We start from the raw sequence: 22,903 nt of genomic DNA, 5'->3' as shown, positions 1-22,903 counted from the left end.
TTGAACTGGAAGCTAATGAGTGCTGGTGTACTAGTGAAATTATTAGTCATACATGTGTTATACAATTATTTAATGAGTATACACCAAATTCGGTATTATTATGTGAGGCATGTTCTAAACATAATGAGAATGAAAAAGATCACAAGTGTTTGCTGCAGTATGATTACGAATTATTGCAAAAGGTGTGGACAATCTTAATTAAACGTGAAATGAGAGAGAAAATCTATAAACTCTATTTAAAGAAGCATTTTAAAAATTGCAATATTAAGAACACTTATACTTTGGAGAAAAAATTTAATCTGGTATATGAATACATTACAGAGTGTGATTATTATATCAACAAAATAGTAGAAATGTTTTTAGAGAAAGATAAACAATTATTTAATTCTGTAAATGAACACTGAGCCCACTGTAGCATATGCATTTGATTGTGTAAAAATAGAAGAACTTGAACTGTTAACTGGATCAATTTGTAGTACAGTAATATTAAGAATTTAATAGATAACTAACATTGGACTCTGGCAACCGATTTGTCAGGGAGAGGCAATTTAAATTGTTCTCTGGATGACACAAAAATAATACAAAATGTAGCATCACAAAGGTATAACATTCTGAGCTTTTCTTCTGATAGTTACAAAAATGAAATAGAATAATACAAAATGGTATAAAAATAGTGAGCTTGTTATAATGGTCCTTCTTCCCTTTTTTTGTGGTTGGTACAAAACTAAAAGTGAATAGGATTATTCCCTCGTTTATTTGAATAGCGCAAAAAAGGTATAGAAATTCTGAGCTTATTCCTTCGTTTGTTTGAGTAGCAGAATATGGTCTTATAAATGTGTTCGCAGAATGGAGGTGTAATTGTTATCTTTACCTAATAACTCTCTTAGATAAGATCATTATTGCTGGTAGACTACAATAAACTGCACTATTACAGACTATTATAAGTACAGTGCAATACCGCTATTATTTGGAAATTCTTACACAATGTATCGAAGTCTACTCCAACTAAGCATAAGGAGAAAGTAGTATTTTTTGCCATAATGGATAATTCTGTATGTATAGCTTTATTGTGAGAAAAAACCATTTGTTATTCTTTTTCACCAAGTTTCCAAATACCGCGAGGTCCAACAGATAGGTATCAGGAGATACCGCAAAAAGGCCAGTTTTACCACATCGTGTAAAGCAGCCAAGTAAATCTGCAATCTGGATACTTGGCCTGAACTCGCACACATGATTTCAAAACTTTAATAACTCATCCAAAGTGTCCTGCGTTCCCCCATAGCGAAAGAAAGCTATCACAGTATAACTATTACCCTTAGTTTTCATGGCAAAAAAGGTAGCTGATTGGAAAAGAGAACTGTGTGCAGTTAAACGAGTAACCAACGACAAAAAAGTCTATCTTAATATCTACATGCGATAAATGCTTAACAAATTCTATCATATACCATTTGTTATATCGACTATTAAACAAATATCTATCCATCAAATAATTGTCTACCACATCGTTATAGTGGGCATTGTGCTCAACAAAACGTGGCTTTTTACCATTATCCAATCGAAAATATCTAACTGTAGACCTAGAATAAGCGGGGCGACCATTACGTTGTACCACGGGGAAATGAAAAACTTCGGCCATTATAATGCACACAACCAAGTATGTGTTAAAGGCTTTAGTCGTTAATACAAAATAAAGAAGCCAACAAAACTAAATATTCTACACCTTCTCGGTGGTACTAAATAGTACAAAAATACTTAAATTGATACAATGGTGCAACACTAAATTCCCAGCTGGTACAAAATAAAATATTCCATTCAATTTTTTTGCCCTTTACAAAACTAAATTCCGTACATATGCCACTCAAATTCATTTATTCTTCCTTTTGACCTCTAAAATAATAATAATAATAATGATTTAAAATTTAATTTTCCATTTTTTTTCACTCTCTCCTTATCTCTACTAATACTGTATTTACCCATATGGAACTGTCTCAAAATTATCTGTTCGTTTTCTTTTACTAGATGTAACCTGATAAATTCTAAGATGTGGATAATTTCCAAGTAAAGCAGAAGATCGAGAGAATCGAATTTCTATCCAGCAGAAGTGTTATTTAATATAGTGTCTTGCTGCCCTTGGTCTAAAATGCGTGCCGAAGACAGTAGACTTGTTTGTTGTATAAAAGGTATACTCCAATATGGATTACTGAATCGACGCCCTACTAGCGGGTTTCTAAAGCATAAGGAGAGAGTTTTCGAGAATTTTTTTGCCATAGTGGCCTAATTCGTATGTATTCGAAAATGAAAGTCGCAATAATGTCATATTGTTTTATTTTTTTACTATGTACTAATTGATCTACTCGCAGCAGGATTAGTTAAAATGAACTTCCTTCAAATTTGTTTCTTCGTTACAAAAGGCACATAAATTCTGAGCTAGTTAAAAATTGATTGCTTTGTTTAATCGTGTAGCTCGTCTTTTCTGTTTGGTACAGATTCTATGTCTGTTAAATATGGTTCTCGTTGGTACAAAAGGAAATAGGACAACCCCAATGAATGGGAGAAAAAAAGTATAGAATGCTGATTCTGCTTATTACAAACTGATTAGGTCACCCAAATTTATTCCTCCTTCGATTTCTTTTTTGTCGCTGGTGCTCCATTTTGTTTGTTGGTACATGTTATTCGTTCTTCACTTCTTTTTCTTATTTTGCTAGGTACAAAACTAAATATTCTACCCAAATTTATTCCTTCACTTTTCCCAGTTGGTACATAAGGAAATAATCCAATCAAATTTTTCTGGTTCGAACAAAACTAATCACTCCATCCAAATTTGAGTTAGTTAGAAAATAGTCCTTCTTGCTACAAAATTGGAAATCTCACTCATGAGACCTTCGTTTGTTTAAATAGTACACTTCTGAGCCGGTTAAATTTATCCGATTGTTTGTTCATTTAAATAGTACAAAATGAATTAAAATACGCCGTTATTTCTCGTTGGTGCAAAATTGAATAGGTCACTCAAATTCACCCCTTCGTTTGTTTAAATATTAGAACATGGTCTAGAAAAAAATGGCATTTCTCATTGGTACATTATTCCTTCGTTTATTTAATTAGTACAAGAAGACATAAACTCTGAGGTAGTTGAAATATGGCATTTCTCGTTGATAGAAAATTGAGTAGGTTCCCTTTGTTTCTTTAAATTCTCAGCTACCTAAAGTGGCATATCTCTGCTTTCTTTTTCGTTAGTCCATCCAAATTATTTTGAATAACCAAAATGTACAGAAATTCTGAGCTAGTTAAAAATGGCGTTGTTTTGATTTTTTTTCTCGTTAGTACAATAGCAAATACGTCACTAAAATTTATTCATTCTTCACTTTTTCTGCTTGGAACAAAAAAAAGAATAGGACACAGAAATCTCTTGCTGACTCCGTTTACAAGTTATTAAGGTTTAAATATTTGACCTTTGACCTCGAAAGTCAGTACGTTTTTAACGTGTACTAGTTGATGACCTATTACTAGATTTGGAAACCGCACCTCAATATGTGCCTCCGTTTTCGAGTGATTAGGTTTTAAGTATTTTAACCTTTTGACCACGATGGTCATTATTTTGGAACTTGTAGTAGTTGATGACCAGTTACTAGATTTGGAAACACCATCTCAATATGTGTCTCAGTTGTCGAGTGATTAGGTTTTAAGTATTTTAACCTTTTGACCACGATGGTCATTATTTTGGAACTTGTAGTGCCTGATGACCTATTAGTAGATTTGGAAACACCATCTCAATATGTGGATCCGTTTTCGAGTGATTAGGTTTCAAGTAGGTTGACCTTTGACCTCAATGGTCAATGTTTTGGAACTTGTAGTAGTTGGTGGCCGATTACTAAATGTGGAAACAGCACCTCAATATATGGATCCGTTTTCGAGTGATTAGGTTTTAAGTAGGTTGACCTTTGACCTCGATGGTCATTGTTTTGGATCTTGTAGTACCTGATGACCAATTACTAGATTTGGAAACAGCATCTCAATATGTGGCTCCGTTTTCGAGTGATTAGGTTTTAAGTAGGTTGACCTTTGACCTCGATGGTCATTGTTTTGGAACTTGTAGTACCTGATGACCAATTACTAGATTTGGAAACACCATCTCAATATGTGTCTCAGTTGTCGAGTGATTAGGTTTTAAGTATTTTAACCTTTTGACCACGATGGTCATTATTTTGGAACTTGTAGTGCCTGATGACCTATTAGTAGATTTGGAAACACCATCTCAATATGTGGATCCGTTTTCGAGTGATTAGGTTTCAAGTAGGTTGACCTTTGACCTCAATGGTCAATGTTTTGGAACTTGTAGTAGTTGGTGGCCGATTACTAAATGTGGAAACAGCACCTCAATATATGGATCCGTTTTCGAGTGATTAGGTTTTAAGTAGGTTGACCTTTGACCTCGATGGTCATTGTTTTGGATCTTGTAGTACCTGATGACCAATTACTAGATTTGGAAACAGCATCTCAATATGTGGCTCCGTTTTCGAGTGATTAGGTTTTAAGTATGTTGACCTTTGACCTCGATGGTCATTGTTTTGGAACTTGTAGTACCTGATGACCAATTACTAAATGTGCAAACAGCACCTGAGTATGTGGATCCATTTTCGAGTTATTAGGTTTTAAGTATGTTGACCTTTGACCTCGATGGTCAATGTTTTGGATCTTGTAGTACCTGATGACCAATTACTAGATTTGGAAACACCATCTCAATATATGGATCAGTTTTCGAGTGATTAGGTTTTAAGTATGTTGACCTTTGACCTCGATGGTCAATGTTTTGGTTCTTGTAGTACCTGATGACCAATTACCAGACTTGGAAACACCATCTCAATGTGTGGCTCCGTTTTCGAGTGATTAGGTTTTAAGTATGTTGACCTTTGACCTCGATAGTCATTATTTTGGAACTTGTAGTACCTGATGACCAATTACTAGATTTGGAAACAGAATCTCAATATGTGGCTCCGTTTACGAGTTATTAGGTTTTAAGTGTGTTGACCTTTGACCTCGATGGTCAATGTTTTGGATCTTGTAGTACCTGATGACCAATTACCAGACTTGGAAACACCATCTCAATATGTGGCTCCGTTTTCGAGTGATTAGGTTTTAAGTATGTTGACCTTTGACCTCGATGGTCATTATTTTGGATCTTGTAGTTGCTGGTGACCAGTTACTAAATGTAGAAACACCGCCTCAATATGTTGACCCGTTTTCGTGTTATTAGGTTTTAAGTGTCATACAAACGACGTCCAGGTAAAAGTAGGTGTGGTATTGGTAATCAGCATGGTCGAAAACCCCCATATGCCGAGTTTCATCCAAATCGGTTAAAATTATCATAGAAAGGACGTATCCCACATGAACCATAAGACCCTGGTAAAAATAAGTATGATATTCGTAATCAGCATGTTCGAAAACCCTCATATACCGAGTTTCATCCAAATCGGTTAAAATTGTCATAGAAAGGGCGTATCCCACATAAACTATAAGACCCAGGTAGAAATAAGTGTGGTATTCTTTACCAGCATGGTCGAATCGGAAATATAAATGTTTCTGCGCATGCGTGTTATTTCCAAGTGTGGGTGTATACTATGTTATTTAGGGGATGAAAAATAGGTCATAGTCTTTTATGACCTGCTTGTTGCACGTAGTCTGCTCTATTGAACCGGAACCAGCACTGCAACTGTAACAGGCTGTAGTCTAGTGTAATTTTTCTGCGCATGAGAGCAATGTGTAATTAATTGGAAATTTAATTTTACTGCGCATAAGCAATCAAGTGTGTGTGTGTGTGTGGTTGTTATTTTTTTATTCTCTGCTCTATTATGTTGCTATAAAGTGCTCGTAAAAGAGAACGGGGGTGTTATGTCTTATTTTATGTTTCTGCGCATATGCGCAGTAGGTCAAAAATTGGTCTCCATTCTCTGCCATGTTGAAAAAAAGTGCTCATAAAAGGGAACGAGTGCACCCCTGCTATGTTAGATAGTCTAATGTTATATGTGCTATGTTATGTGTTCGTAGTCTCTGTGTAATTTCTGCTATGTTAAAAGTGCTCATAAAAGGGAACGAGTGCACCCCTGCTATGCTATATGTGCTATGTTATGTGTTCGTAAAGTGCTCATAAAAGGGAACGAATCTTATGTATTATCTGCTATGCTATGTGTTCGTATTCTCTACTGCAATGTGGCAGGTGCGGTGATCCGGCTTCGACCGATCTGCGCAGACCGTGCGCGTGGCTGGCCAATCGGCGTCAAGGGGGCGAGGTCCGACGCCGGCCAATCGGCGTCAAGGGGGCGAGGTCCGGTGCTAGCCAATCGGCGGGGGTCCCGCGCCAGCCAATCGGAGTGTACTGGGCGGGGTCCGCTGCCAGCCAGTCAGCGCGGTACATACTCCTAAAATGGCGGTCGTAAAAGAGCGTGACCAATCGCTGTTAAGGGGGCGTGGCCTGCACCGACCAATCAGCGTGAAGGGGCGTGGCCAGCCAATCAGCGTCAAGGGGCGTGGCAGGGGGCGTGGCCTGCACCGACCAATCAGCGTCAAGGGGGCGTGGCCAGCCAATCAGCGTCAAGGGGCGTGGCGGGGTCACGTGACCTGCGCCAGCCAATCAGCGTCGAGGGTTTGCGCATGCGCAGTAGGAAAAAAAACACCCGCAAGTGACCCCACCCTACTCTGACTGTACAAGTCAGTGCTTCCAGCGACAGAAGCAATAATGCTCAGTACTACACAGAGTCACTACTCCATAGGAATCTATAAGCTTATATTATTATAATGTATATCAGTGGCGTATTTACGATTTTGTATCGGGGGGACTTTGCTAACTTTATTCCTCGAAATTTGAAAATTTTGCATGCTATTTCATTTACTTTAAAGTAATAAATAAAATTTCGAGAATGGCCTAAGTCACCCTTAAATACGCCACTGATGTGTATTAATATTAATAAAAAATAAAAAAAATAAGAGTATCACGATGTCCTGGGCAATCAGTAGTGTGTCGCCAGTTAAAAGAGGTTGGGAATCGCTGGTTTAAAGTACCAGAAATCACAAAATAATATGATATGGCCTCACTTTGGTACTGGTTATTTTGGTACTATGTGCAACGTCGTTTGATTTAATATTTCTGCGTATTTCCAGACTGAGGTTGTGTCAGCCAAGAAACCAAAGAAAGACAAGAAGAAGGACAAAACGAAAAGCAAAGAAGGAAAGGAACAAACTCCAGAAGCAGAACCGGTAAGAATTTGTTTAAATACAGCAGCTTTTAAGTGTATCTCACCATTTTTAAGAAATCTACAGCGTACCCTCAAAACACTTGTTGATGAAGTGATTGTAAAATCAAAATTTATCCGAATATTCTTTTACTTAAGTTTCATTAACTTATTTGTATTAGTTTATCACAGACACTCGATGTGCGTCTCAAATGATCACCAGCAAACATCGATGTGATAGAGCTCGGACAACGCTCTGCGAAGCATATCCAGCGTGATCGCGTTGAGTGGTCCTTTCTCTGATCACAAATGCATCTGTCCTCAACAAAATTGTAGTACCACTTCAAAATTGACTTGCTTGTAGGAGGGTTCGCATTAAGTTCGCGTTTCATAGCACTTTTCACCAACACGAACAAATTTTGTTGAATGACATTCTAAGGCACAGCAGCTGCGTTGTTGTCGGATGAGCGACATTTTGAAGTTGATTTCACTGCCCTCTAGTGGTACAAGAATTCTGAAGTTAGACAGGAAGCAAATGTTTTGCGTCACTGTATTTACTGACACCTGATATTCCAACATATTTCAATGAGTTCTGATTTCATAGCAACTTCAAATCAAGAAGTGTTTATGTAGGTACATTGTATATCTAGGTATAAAAGTAAATATTGCCTCCTACGTGGGAGAGGCCATGAAGACCCAATGCCTGCGTGTGGACGCAAATACTCTACACTTTCTTGACTTGTGCACTCATGGAGGAATGTAGTCAGTGCCATCCTCCGGTCCCTTTACTTTCCCTGGTTGCCCTAGGTAACCATTTAAAATAGGGTAGGTGAATCTCAGGGCCACGCTGTAACGAGGGTGGGAGAAAGGGTTTCCAAAGAACTTGACACAGATATCTTCAATACTGATGACAAAGCCGTGGGTGTACTGGAACAAACAGTTGACCGAAAATCATGGTGATTACACTGAAAAGGAATAGGTATCAGTACCCTATTATTGTGTAAAATGGAAACATTACGAAAATAAGTGTTAGAGCAGCATATGTAAAGAAGTTAATTTATATTTCATTGTTAGCTTGTAAAATGTACTTGTGCTACAATTTTGAAATAAACTGTAGCATAAATCGTGTGATGTCTCAGAATAGCAACGACCATATATGCGCTAGTTTCGGATACGAAGCCAAGGCTCAGTACTACTTGAATCCTAACTGAAGTTTCACTCGTATCTAGAGGTCTGCACGGACTCGGGTCCTAAATTTTTAAATATACAACCATATTTCTCGGGCCTTTTTAGGCCTAACTTTGTAAATATACTATAGAACGATATTTATTGCACCATTCTTTCTGAAGAACTTTTAAAGTACAACTGCAAAATTAAACCTCTTACTGCTGTAAATAAAAATACAATTTTGCGTTAATTATTAAGTTTTGCAATTCAGGCTTATTTCAAGCTCATATCGCACGACCTCGGGCCTAAATGCTAAAACATATTTCGGACTCGGATCGGGCTTCACATTATGAACACATGGGCCGGGCCGGGCCGGGGCCGGGCAAAAAATTCCTGCCCGTGTAGACCTCTACTCGTATCTGCGAAGTATAAATTAATATCATTCTCAGTGATTATACAGGAAGATTCATAAGCTGACACAAAGAAAGTAAAAATGGATATATGTTGGCGCATATGTCGTTATTCTCGAGGTCTTATATCAATTCAACCTTCCATGAAAACATCCCATCTTAGCCACTATCTCTATTGACAATGGAAATTGTAGATTTCCAGTTTCGTTATTGATTTCACAAAGACCATAAAGATCATAGATAGATAAAGTTTTTTTTTTTTTTTTTTTAACTTATGGTTTACCGTCTGAAGAATAGGTTCTTGGTAGATATATTACTACCGGATTTAGTATTGAAGCACCATAGCATAAAGGTATGTTGTGCATTTAAAGAATGGAAGGAAGTTCATTTAATATTTATTTATTGAAAGGAGCGAAGAGGTTCCGTGCACAGTAGGTCTAAGTCAACATTGTCATCAGAGTCCAACGTCCACAAGAGTGACTTTTTTCTATGCACACCATCGCAATGCTGTTTCTAGTATCTCCAAAGAGGAAAGGAAAATCTCAAGAAAACTCTTATAAATGTAAAAATGTAAAGCATAATGTACCAGTTTTTCAAACACAATTCTTAGAGCCTTGACTCCACATAAGCATAGTGCATAAGAGTAAATATAAATAAAATTAATATTGTATTTCTTTTTCTTTTTTTTTAAGGGTAAAGCTAAAAGATGGTACACGGAAATTTGCACTTTCGCATCACCTTCTATTATAAACGTTTCTTCTTATATACGGTAGTAATAAATATTACAGATAAAATATAAGTTCCTCTAGTTATTTTGGTGGTTTGTTGTGAATTTGTAGGAGCCAAATGACCAAGCGTCTTAGGACGATAAGAACCAAGGCTCTTGCGGCCAAGGTGTAAGTAGGTGTCTCTCAATGACCAGGGGTCTTAGAGAGGTGGTACCCACCAGAGACCAGGCGTCCTACACATTGGAGGATAAGGAACTCTCAGAGAGTGGTGGATGATTAATCGGTGAAGATTGATGCCCTCTGAGGTGTGTTGGCTTCTCTTATCTTGGGGGGGGGGCGCGGTGGCTCAGTGGTAGAGCGTTCACCTCTGGTGCTTGGGGTCCCGGGTTCGATCCCAGCCTCCGCCAAATGAACTTTGTGGTGGACAAACACCGTGCTCGTGGGTTTTCTCGGGGTTCTCCCGTTTCCTCCCACTTTCTTCATTCCACCATTTCATTCATCTCTCATAATCACCGTCTCCTTTAGCCTAACCGGCATAACCGTGGGACGTAAAACTCACAGATTTCGTTTTTTTTCCCTCTTATCTTGAAAAGTCGTCTGACTTCGTTGATTTTCGTTATTTTGCAATTGTTGACGATGGACAACGACGTCTTCTTCGTGGTTATTGTCTGAAGTTGTTTACAGCCAGCACGGTGTTGGAAGCACATATAAAACCTTGCAATATAAAGTAAAATCTGTTTAATTTTGACCACCTTATGATTTCAGCAAAACACTTCAAACTTACAAAAGTACTCAACTTGCAGAGTAATAATGACACATGATTGTACTTGCGTGGTTACAAAGTGACGTGGCCTATTTACACAGATGGCCACTTAACAGGATCTACTGTATATAATATTTCAGTATTGTTTGTTTATCTGTTTATAGGAAGAGCCACTACCTCCACCTCCCGAGATAACAACCATTGCTGAGTTTCTTGTTCCTCTGACAATACCAGTTTGGGATGCACAGAACTTTGATTATAGTTGGGTTCCAGGATCAAATCCCGTCGCTAAACTAGAGAATATAAGTCTTAAGGTAAGCATATGCCACTTTGTATAACTTTATACAGAGCTCACAAACGGTGCGAAAGACCCGGGTTCGATTGCCGTGGGAGTTCATGCAGTTCGGTTGTCATGTTAAGCTGTAGCTCCATGTTCCATATAGCCTCGGTGTTGGTACTAAAGGGGACTCTAAACTCCAAACTATCCAACAAGAACACACAAAGTGAACTTCCTCTCAGTACAGTTCATGAAGGGCTATAGTTGGCCAGATGTCGTAGTTTAACTGAATAGTATGTGATAAATGCAGTACTCTTGTCTTTCCAAACTACCGTTCGTTACATTCAAGTACGAGAGCGGTATGAAAAGCTCTTCCCCTACCAATCAATTTGCTTTCAGACATAATGCATTTATTTCAATGATATTAATAAGTCATTGTTTCTCGTATGGCTACCAAATCCCACTCGATAGTGCTGCAATCGCACCAAGATTCGAATTATAACATTAATCAGCGAAGAACTGATTGAGTTTTGGGACTAAATGGAAGTTAAAGGAAGTTAAATCTGAGGAATAGGACGGATATTCCAAAAAGCCATAGTGCAGATCCTTTAGTTTTCCAATTATTTTAACATTCTTGTAAATGGATGCGTTATCCTAATGGAAAATGACTCTTCCTTCTGTAAACCTAACATTTCATGAATTATTTTGTCTAGTCTAGTTAAAACATTGTCTTAATGTCTACCACTTATATTTTCATCTTTTTCAAGGTAAACAATAAAAATATATATTTTTTTCATTTCGAAACACCGAATGTCATGATCTTTCCTGCCGACGGAACAGGTCATTTCTTCTTTGGAGCCGAACAGTCGGTTTCTGTTCTCTGTTTTGATTGTTGTTTGGATTTCGTGCGTAATAGTGAATCCACATCTTGTCTACAGCGATCAATCGACATAGAAATCAGTTTCAATCACCTGAAAAATCCAACACACTTTTGTGAGAGCCTTATCTGAATACGTTTTTGATCTGCCCGGGTTCAATCCCAGTGAACTTTGTGGTGGACAAACACCGTGTGAGTTTCCTCGGGGTTCTCCCGTTTCCTCCCACTTTCTTTATTCCACCATTTTATCCATTTCTCATCATCATCGTCTCCTTTAGCCTAGCCGGCATAATCATGGGACGTCAAACTCAAATTAGTACTCCAGGTTGCATGTATCCAAAGTACCGAGAACTTTCCATTAATTTCGACAGTTTGTTTTAATTTTCCTTACTTTAATTTCTTCTGGTAACGACCCGATCAAAATCAAAGTAGTCTTCTTCGAAAACTGTAAATGCTAACTACAGAACAACTAAGATATCAGTGTCATGTACTATAACTCTAAGCAGGGGTAAAGTGGGTCTGAAAATGTAAGGGTACGCATAACGCCTATCTTTGTCCATTTTATTTTCAGGAAGTAGAGAATGCCATAGATATTTTTTGGAAGTGGGGGAATGGCGTCCAAGCGCGTTCCCCCTCACTTTTACCCCTGGATCTAAGCAGTTTCTATGAGCTTGCCCCCCTTTTAGTGGCATGGGAAGCATTTTACGATATTCTTTTGTAACCTCTTCTTGTGTATTCGCCAAGTGTTTGAGACAAATCTCTGGACCTTCTGTGGTATTTTCGTAGGAGACAAAAATCTTCTTATTTTTGGGATTTAATTTTCTGAGTAGGTTTACATTTAAATCTCCCCCTAAATAAAGCAGAAGTTTTAAATTAGCATAGGCTACCCTGCTGACTTTTATAACGACCAACGCATATCAATGCAATTTCAAGCATTGTGTCGAAAACCATATGAATTTCGAATTAATGACGTACTTCTGAAAAGTTTCGATTTTCTAGTCTCGTAATGTTTTAAGATGGTTTGTGTCCAGCTAACATACAGCTAAAAAACTATGGTAGAGAGCTTAATGGGTACACAAGTAAGATATAACGTTCTACTTTTTGAAACCTGCAAGAAAATAAAATCAGCATAACACTGATCCAAACTATAGGGTTTTTATATTATTAGTTATACAAAAGAAACCGTTAATTATGAAGAAAGTGCATTACTTACAGAAATGTTTCGTACATCACTAAAACCGGCATATTGAATACTATTTTTTTTTATTTTTATTTACGGGTGTTCAATATTGGCACCTTTTATGTCTGTATCCATGATGATAATCGCTTGTATTATCCGTTCCAGCAGCTCGTATACGGTTCTGGAAAGAGGGAGAAGAAACATATTTGTTAATGTACCCCAAGATAGAGAAATAGATGGGAAAAAGTCAACGAATGAGATGGCAACGAAATCGCTCTACCAAGACAAATCCACCCAAGCACTACGCGAATAAGATTATTGGTAATTTCATTATGGAAATGCAGAGGTGCACCATCTTGCTGAAAATCAAATCTACACTCATACTTCGACATAATTGTGGCATTAGATAGTTCTTAAGCATATCGAGGTAAGATATGCCAGCGATAATGAGTTCAGCAAAACAGAAAGAGCTGTAAATTTTGCTCACATTTAAGGCACAAAACACATTTAGGCTATGTTTGGTGACTTCAGTACATGTTCGATCATCTAATATGGATTCTGCTCACTCGATATTACAGTATTATATCTATGGCCCTTACCGCTGATGTGCAAATGTGGCCTCATCTGTACAATTCTGCACATAAAATCATCATCAGCCTCAAACCTGTTCACCATTTCCTCACAAAATTTAGCTCGATCTTCATTGTCACTCTTATTTAAAACTCGCAAAAGTGGCAATTTACATTGTTTAAATTTCAACCACTTATTCGGTACCTTTCATACTGTAGGTTTAGGATTGTTCAGCATCAATCAGGGAGATTTCTGTGCACTACGCAAAAATGTTTGACAGATTTGTTTGATACTACGAGTATCTTCAGAATCCTGATCTACTGTTCTGTGTGCTAAACTACCGGTATCGATGTCTTTAGTATGGATCTTTGTTATAATGTATCCTAAAGTTTCTCTCAATGGTTACAGCTGATCGGGATTCATGAAATCAAAAGAAACACTACGCAGGTTCTGCACTCATATCGAATGCATGAAGTCCTGTGCAATATTCACTGCAGCTGCACAGAAACATGCGCCATCCAAAAACTGCATATGAATCTATAAAACTTGACGATGTGCCGGTGTCAGTGTTGTATGAAACATTTCTGTATGTAATACGCTTTCTTCACAGTTAATTAACAGTTAATTTTGTATGACTAATATATAGAAACAATGTACACTCATGTCCAAACGGTACTTTTAATACTGATACTATGTGTATGATCGGGAAATGTATATTTGTGATAAATTTCATAGGAAAAGTATTATAAGTACGAAAATTAGAATGAGTAAAGCAAAATGTTGCTAAATGGACAAGAAAGTTTTATTTTCGTTTTATTCTTCTTATTTACTGCTCTTTTGACATGAAATTTGGCACATACATGTCTTAGTCGATTATATACATACTAACATTATAAGAAATACTGGGCGAATTCGTTATTAAATTATATTCCTACAACAACATATTTATAGACATGCGACAATAATTTTGGATATGAGTGTACATAGCCTTTCATTTTTTCTTTCAGTTTCATATTAATTACACAACAGTATTACATAAAATATGTTATTGTAATACGTGTATCAACCTTGTTTTTCTTTCTTTTTAAATAAAAAGTTGTATGTTAAATTTTTTTGTTCATTTCTATTTCAGGATTTGGCATATGGTGGAGGTAAAGGGGGTAAGTTCTCAGTTGCACATCACATTTCTCAGATGATTATACGTAAGTTCACTTAACCTTTTCCTGCTGGTCTAGTGCCTAGCGAACCCGCCTTTGGTACTCAGAGTCACGGATTCCACTTCCAGTGGGAAAACAGCGTTGAAATTTCAAACGCATTACGGGCGGTTCAGATTCCACCTTAAACTATAAGTCCACGTCGCATATAACCTCGATACTGAAAAGGGACGCTAAACTCCAATCAACGAACAAAGCAACATATGTTCATTTGAGCTAATTCTTTTTCATATCGTATCGGTAAACATCTTCATGCAACAGTAATTGGATTTGAAAAGAAGACGAAACAAAGAGATATATGATCGCTAAACTGGCTCGATCTCAGAGCATATAAGTTTTGGTGGTGAACATGATGTTCTGTATTTTTTTCATGGTCCTTCCGTATTCACCCACATTCCCATGCCATCAACTCTTTCATATTCATTCCAAGGGCGTCATTTAGGGGGCAGGAGGGGGAAATTGCCCCTCCCAAGAGTTTGAGGAATACATATACTTTAATCGATTGTCTATAAAGATACTAGTACAAAACGTGAAAGTCTTATTTCCGTGGTGATCTTGCTCCCCTCAAACAAAGTCTGAAATGACGCACTTGGTTCATTCACTTTCGTTGGCCACATGTCTCTTTTCGCTTGAAGGACAAAAGTACGAACGTTAAACTAAATTTTTAATATTCCTTTGTGATAATGTTACCGCTTATTCCTCGATCCTCGAGGTCTATGTTTGGAAAACTATTAGAAAAAGTAGCAGCAAAAGCAATAAATAATAAATGATTAAATATTGATAAATGCAAATTACAATTTGTTTTTTAGAAAATACAAAAGCACAGAAGATGCAATAAATAGGTTGCTTTGCATAAATAATCGAAAATGAAGGCAACAAGAAAACAGAGCATCAAATGATCATTTCTGTTGGTATTGCGGTGCAATCTATGGTAATCCGCAATGATAAAAAAAACTTTATAGACCTTAGAGTTAGTAACATCATCCTAGAAAAGATTGCCTGGATGCTACCAATGTTCAAACAAGGAAATAACAAAAATAAAAGCTAAAGGATATCGACAGGGGTCTGTTCTTGGACCACTAAGGTGAGAAACTACATTGCAGACTGCGGGCAACAAATCCTAGAAGAAATGCAAGAGATTGCAGGAGTCATTGGCTATGGATACAATATGGCTATAATTACCAGCGGTAATACAAGAGCAGAATTGGAAAACAAAGGTAACAAAGTTATGAACAAAATTCTCACGTTAATGAATAAAGACTACAAATTATCATTAAGTTACTTTCGATTATCATCGGATATTGCTCCAGTGTTTGGGGACATAGAATATTAGAAAATATAAGGGTTAGAGAAGAGTTTGATGGGGCACAATGTCAAATATTGTTACAACTTACTGGAACCATGTGAAGAACACCAGAGTAACGTTCCAAATGAATAGATGTAATATTTTCTAATAATGCATTTCCATTAGTAACAATTCCTAATAATGAATAGTCACACTAATAGGTGTTTCTATCTGCGCTATCGCTTGCCTGTATAAAGTTAATTCCTAATAATGAATAGTCACGCTAATAAATTTTGCTACCAGCGCAATCGCTTACCTGTATGGCGGTTATTCTTAATAATGAATAGTCATGTTAATAGATATTTGCTATGTCCGCTATCGTTTGTCTGTATAACGCTAATTCCTAATAATGAATAGTCACGCTAATAGATATTCCTGCACTATCTCTTGCCTGGTATGGTGGTATGGAGTTTAGGAAGGTTGATACACAGATTCAGTATAATAATAAATTTGTTATATGTAATGAATTATTTGGAGCTTTAAATTCAGTACGATTTTAACTTATACTGTATTACACGACGCAGGCTAAGGCGGAACAACTACACTGAGAGAAAAAAGAAGCTGACTTTTAGTCTAGAAAATCCGAAGAAGCGAAATGTAGTAGGATTCTGTATAACACAGAAGATTTCTATACCATGCTATGTAGAGGTTCATTGCTTAGTCAGGACCAATCTGTACGTACAGCTGCAAATAGACGGAAATCATATGTGTCTTCCGTCAACACGTACAGAATACAGATAATCATGCTTATGTACTTTGATAAACATTACTTATTTGTTGTATACAGACGCTACACTATTCAGAAAATCTGCACCACAACGGATTTTCTAGGATTGCAGTTCTCCTACGCTGGCAGAAGCAAAGGAGAGCTGCTACAGGCTGCCTGTAGCCGGAATCCACGGATTTTCTTTCTAAATACGCTTGATTTTTTTCTATATATAGTAAGAATAAAAGAATGCATAAATTTCTTATTTAATTTTCGTTTTTTAAATCTTTTTTCCCCATAGGTGGAGGTGGACAGAAGCTGACAATTCCGGAGGAGGTGACTTGCCATTTAGGCGTTAATTTAAAACGTGTCATTATGAAACCTCCACCTCGAGAAACGACCGTGTCTAAAGGAAAATCCAAGGGCAAATCCAAAAAATGAATTTTGTTCTTAAATATACATACAAGAATTAATCATTCGTAACTAATTCGAATTTTTGTTTTAGTATTTTGTCTCTCACAAAACAAAAGCTACCAAACCGTTATTCTTTTTTATAATATTGTAAACATTGTAGATAGTTACTAACTAATAAATGTTGCTGTATTATCTTCTTTCATTATTATTGTGTTCATGACGTTCAGTGATTTAACGCTACGGTTAACGTCCTCTTTTGCCCGGACATATCCTCTTTCTCAGGCCCCAAAAATAGTCCGAGCAGATTTTTAGAAAAATGTGGGGAAATATCCTCTTTTTTGGGGGTGTATAGACAGCTGCCTCTAGTATTTTATATTTTTTTATTATTGAAATGCAAGCTCCTTATATAGGGTTATTCAAGAAGCACGCCGGTTTTGTTACATCAAATTATGAATTTTATTTTTTTCAAAACACACTAACAAAATTTTTTTAAAAAATGTTAATCACACATTCCGATTTCAGGTATAATGAATGACGTCGGGCGTATGACCTTCTCTACTTCGATGGTGTGCAATAACTCTTGTTTCTGAAATTCGCTATGACTGCCTGACAAGCGCCATCCATTTGGATTTCGCCGATGACTCGTCGAATTGCTCAGAACGACTACTACCCGCTTCAATGAACGTTTTCATAAGTCTGTGAACTGTTGAACTGTTGATTCATTCGGTGCCTCATTTCGCTCTAGAACCGCGCGAAGTCGCCTGACAGTTGCTGCACAAACGTTCTCCGTTCTGATAAAAAATTTTACAATTAGCACACACTGAGCTATAGTAAACTGTTCCATGACTAGACACAGACTGAAGAAATGCGAGAAATTCAGACTAAGGCGACAATCGGAATATTTGTAGGTAGAGCAGCAATACAAAACAATGATGGCAACCGAGAAACAAAAATTTGCCAGATGATCCAAAACCGGCGCTCTTTTCGAATAACCTGTTATGAAACGTGATGCAATATTGAATATCTAAATGTTATTGAAAATTATCCACTGGATATTGACCTATTGATTAAATTAATATCTCTGTAATTAGTATTGTAAATGTTTAGTTGTAATGACTATATTTTCCTAGTAAGTGTCTGCCATGTTCTACTCTGGACAATATTTTGCGTTCTTCTGCACCTTTTATTTAGAATTTGTCTGAAATCGAAATCTCGCACGAAAAATTTGAACGTCTTGTATGGACATCTTAGTGAACTACTCCACTCTTTTTTCTTTCAGTTCTAGGTCAATAGGCATCTTAGTGAACCACTCCATATTTTTTCTTCAATTCGAGGTCAATGGACGTCTTAGTGAACCACTCTACCCCTTTTTCTTCAGTTCTAGGCCAATGGACATTTTAGTGAACCACTCCACCCCTTTTTCTTCAGTTCTAATTCAATGGGCATCTTAATGCGTCACTTCATCAGTTTTTCTTCAATTCTAGATCAATAGGCATTTTAGTGAACCACTCCACCCATTTCTTTTCAGTTTTGGGTCAATGAGCATCTTAGTGCACACTCCACCCCTCTTTCCTCAATTCTAGGTCAATGGGCGTCTTAGTGAACCACTCCACCCATTTTTCTTCAGTTCTAAGTCAATGGGCATCTTAGTGCGTCACTTCATCACTTTTTCTTCAATTCTAGATCAATAGGCATTTTAGTGAACCACTCCACCCATTTCTTTTCAGTTTTGGGTCAATGAGCATCTTAGTGCACACTCCACCCCTCTTTCCTCAATTCTAGGTCAATGGGCGTCTTAGTAAACCACTCCACCCCTTTTTCTTCAGTTCTAAGTCAATGGGCATCTTAGTGCGTCACTTCATCACTTTTTCTTCAATTCTAGATCAATAGGCATTTTAGTGAACCACTCCACCCATTTCTTTTCAGTTTTGGGTCAATGAGCATCTTAGTGCACACTCCACCCCTCTTTCCTCAATTCTAGGTCAATGGGCGTCTTAGTGAACCACTCCACCCATTTTTCTTTAGTTCTAAGTCAATGGGCATCTTAGTGCGTCACTTCATCACTTTTTCTTCAATTCTAGATCAATAGGCATTTTAGTGAACCACTCCACCCATTTATTTTCAGTTTTGGGTCAATGAGCATCTTAGTGCACACTCCATCCCTTTTTCTTCAATCGTAGATCAATGAGCATTTTAGTGAACCACTCCATGGCATCTTAGTGCACCACTCTATCCTTTTTTTTTTTTTTTTTTTTTTAGATCAATGGGCATTTTAGTAAGTCACTTCTTCAATTTCTTCAGTAATTTTCTTCAATTTCAATATTTCAAGTTTGTAGCTTAAGATGTTTCGCTTGGCTATTGATCAGTCAGTCAGGACTAATTAACTGACTTAATTCCAAGGCCTACAGATCCCGGAGGGTTCAATACTGCATTCATAATAGCTCTCCATAGACTTGTGTTCTTAAATAATTGGATCCAGTTTCTACTTTCTAATTCTATTTCTGCGAGTTCCATCTTAGTATTTTTCTCACATCTGCGCCTAGGTCTTCCTAATGGTCTTTTTCCAATTAGATTTCCAGTTAAAATTTTGAAAGCGTTTTTTTTTAAATCTTTTTTCTCACTAACGTTTCTGTAAAATAGTGCCTCTATATAGTACTGATCATTGTTGCTGTCGTTAGAGATGAAGTGAAATGAATTCTTTCAGTTTAACGTCCAACGATTATGGCTTTTAGGCTTAGAAAGACGATGATTAAGACAAGTGAATCATGATGGAAGAATTGGTGGGATCAGAATGTGGAGGAAAACGGGAGTAGCACGAGAAAACCCACAGACACAATGTTGTTCATCATAAATTTACTTCACTGAGGGGTTTTCTTGTTAATTAGAACTCAGTTCTTATTGACGATTTTAATGGTATCTATTCCAGAAAATCTAGAAAATATCAGTTTTCAGTTTTCTTTTTGAAAGGTCGTTGCTACCCTGTTAATTTTCTTATCTCTTCCCTCAGAAGGTCTATTCGGCACAACACCTGCTAAAAATTAGTTTATCACATACTAACACAGAGTCCATCATGCATCTGATAAAGATATGTTGTTAAGTGGCAGTCACTAAATCACTTTTCAGATATCACTTTATTTTTTCATCGAAGTTGCTTCATTAATTGCATTTTAGTCTGCAGTGATCATAATATTTAAAAAAAGAAAAATCACTTTTGAAAGTTTTCTCTTCTAATTTGTAATTGCAATATAGGCCTACTCTAATTTTTAGTTCTTGCGATCTCAGACAATGATGATCGTGTGTGCAGTGTTGCCAACAATGTTTACAATCGTGCCACTAAACGATTGACACATAAATTGTTTTCTTGAGTTTCAGCTAGTAAAGAGTTTTCAGATAGTCATCTCCGCTGGTCATCATAGTAAATATGAAAGTCATATCCGTTGGTCTAATAGCTAGCACATGTTCTTTTTTTGAAGCTTGTAGCCCCGGCTTCGATTCTCGGTGAGAGGGCACAAAAATTAATTTCACAATCCTTCGTTTTAATTAACCATCTGTCTCTTTTAGCCTAAAAGGCATAATTGTGGGACGTTAAACTATATTTTTTTTAAAGGAATGTGAATTGTTGGGGATAAAATAGGTAAAGAAGAAGCTTTCTCTCCATTTTTTAAAGGCTTGTGAGATTGGATAACTTGCCTTTCTGAACTGAGTTCTAAAATTGAATTATAGTAAATCTTTTTTAAAGACTATTTTCGAAGTCGAAGTCTTTTGGTAGAATTAGACTGAAAGTATTTGATAAAACATGAGTGTATAGGTGGTGTAAGTATCATTACTTTAGCATATAATAAATACACAACTTTTATTTATGAGGACAGAAATTTCCTCTGGACTTCCTCTGAATTTACCTCTGGTTCTAGCACTCAGGTGACAAAGAATTAATTCTACTAACTGGTTACACACACACAGTGGCGTAGCCCACTTTTGCGGGTCACCCCCCGCAAAGTATAGAGAAGGAGCCCTAGTTGTAAAGCCGATAGTTATGGCGACAATAATAAAAATGCCTTTCGGCCAAACCTACAAGGTGAGGTAGATTGTAAAATTTGTATAGGAGAAAAATGTTATTGGTTTGAGTGTAACTCATGTTATGCAACCCGTTTGACAACTAAGGAGAGAGTGGTTGCCGAATGGAAAGGATAATTACTTGGGTAATTTTTCGAGGAATTTTCGCTCGTTATCCAGGCTTTTCACCAGGCCGGATTTCAAGTGATTTATAACAAGTTTAGTGTGTAACAGTTTTAACTGACCATGGTTTTGAGGTCTATGGACCATAAAACGGAAAACTGTTGAAACGACTGTAATATACAGGTTTAGATTTTTTTTCGAAATACAGGAGTATACATAATAATAATAATAATAATAATAATAATAATAATAATAATAATAATAATAATAATAATAATAATAATAATAATAATAATAATAATAATAATACATGCACTTTCTACTTACAATTAATCTTGAACTTTAAAACGTCTTTTTCGTGCAGCATTCTTGCGAGCAAAATCTTCCACTAAAGAGTGCAGATTTAACTTGCGTGCTCTTTCAACTTCGGTGCTTATTATACTAAGAGATGACAAACGTTCCTGCATCATCGAACTGTGCACATGATTCTTAATTAATTTTAGTTTTGAAAAAGATCGTTCTGCTGAAACCACTACCACAGAAAGAGTTAGAAACAATTTCAACGCCACAGAGACGTAAGGGATACTGGAAATAATTACATGATTTTTAATAAGGACCAATTCCGCAAAATCTTTCACTGTTCCCACTTTTAAGCATTTGATATCATTTCGAAGTACACTAGGGGTCATAAGTAACTGATGAGGGAATTCTGAAGAAATATCATTCAAATAGCTCACTACAAGTCTTTCCGCCTTTGAATGGAATTCCTTGTCACTACTGTTCATGAGAACACTGGGTTGCAAACATTCAATTTTTTCAGTGATGATCATCATGCTTTCAAACCTGGTCTATAATTGACCAAATAACCAAATAAGCAATGATAACATTAATTCTGAAATATTCTTCTGAATTACTTAGTCTTTCATCCTCACATAATTCGTAAAAAAAAGAATAAAAACTTTTTGCTCTACTTGGACGTTTACTTGTGAAACGACATTCGATCCCCCACATTTGTGCCATTTCTTCGGACTCTTTCTTCACTTTGTCAAAAGAATTCCTTAATTCTTTAAGAGAAATAAGTGCCTCACCCAGTAATTTTGTTAAAGCTTGTACATCTTCATTTGGTGACTGCATTTTTTTTCGATATGATAGTTATCGCGTCTAAAACTTTGTTGTACTACCACTTGAACTACAAACTCGTAGGATTCCATTTGTTTTCTTAAGGAAAATTGCATCGTCGCGTTCCTCTGATTTTTTTTGATGTCACAGTTATGTTGCTTAAAGCCTTCAGAATTTCTCCATAACGAAAACGGACAGCTAATAACGCGTCGTAAGCTGAACCCTACCTTGATGGACATAGTCTTTTAAGAGTCGTGGCTTTATTATTAGTTTCTAGAAGTTGCCATCTTTTAATACTGGAACTAAAAAATACATAAAATGTTTCAAGAATATTATAAAAGGATGTTGTCTGCGGAATTTTAGCTGCGTCTCTCAGCACTAGATTCAAGTTGTGAGCAACACAATGTACAAACTGGCTGAAGGCTCAAGTCTCTTGATGCGCGCTCGCACTCCCGAATACACTCCGCTCATCACTTTCGCCCCCATCGTAGCCCTGTCTCCTCCACTGTCTTATTGAAATTCCCTTTACTTCAATGAATTGTAAAATTGTACTTACTAATCCTTGCGGACTTCCATCCAATACCCTCAAAAATCCCAAGAAACTTTCATGTATAATGAGTTCTACGGGGCTGTCGCTTACATCTGTCTTTATTAGAACGTATCGAAAAATGAAGCTTAATTGGTCGTGTTTTGAAATATCTTGAGTAGGATTCAAAATCAAAGAAAAGAAACAA

At 36.8% G+C, this 22,903-nt stretch overlaps 1 protein-coding gene across 1 annotated transcript in view; it reads left to right on the top strand.

Annotated features, from left to right (window-relative positions):
- LOC145672139 (leucine-rich repeat-containing protein 43-like) overlaps positions 1-17,060 on the top strand; it is a 66,610-nt gene extending 49,550 nt beyond the window's left edge. Inside the window, exons 6-9 of the mRNA XM_081741466.1 lie at positions 7,153-7,248; positions 10,456-10,605; positions 14,328-14,355; positions 16,762-17,060. Of these exons, the coding sequence (XP_081597592.1) occupies positions 7,153-7,248; positions 10,456-10,605; positions 14,328-14,355; positions 16,762-16,901 (414 nt within the window). The 3' untranslated portion in view covers positions 16,902-17,060. The remainder of the gene's footprint in view (positions 1-7,152; positions 7,249-10,455; positions 10,606-14,327; positions 14,356-16,761) is intronic.
- The last annotated feature ends 5,843 nt before the right edge of the window (positions 17,061-22,903 follow it).

This window comes from Thermobia domestica, chromosome 2 (assembly GCF_964235325.1).
Source record: "Thermobia domestica chromosome 2, izTheDome1.hap1.1, whole genome shotgun sequence".
NCBI lineage: Eukaryota > Metazoa > Arthropoda > Insecta > Zygentoma > Lepismatidae > Thermobia > Thermobia domestica.
Note: the sequence above shows the minus strand (reverse complement) of the source record. Positions and strands in the feature narration are given on the sequence as shown.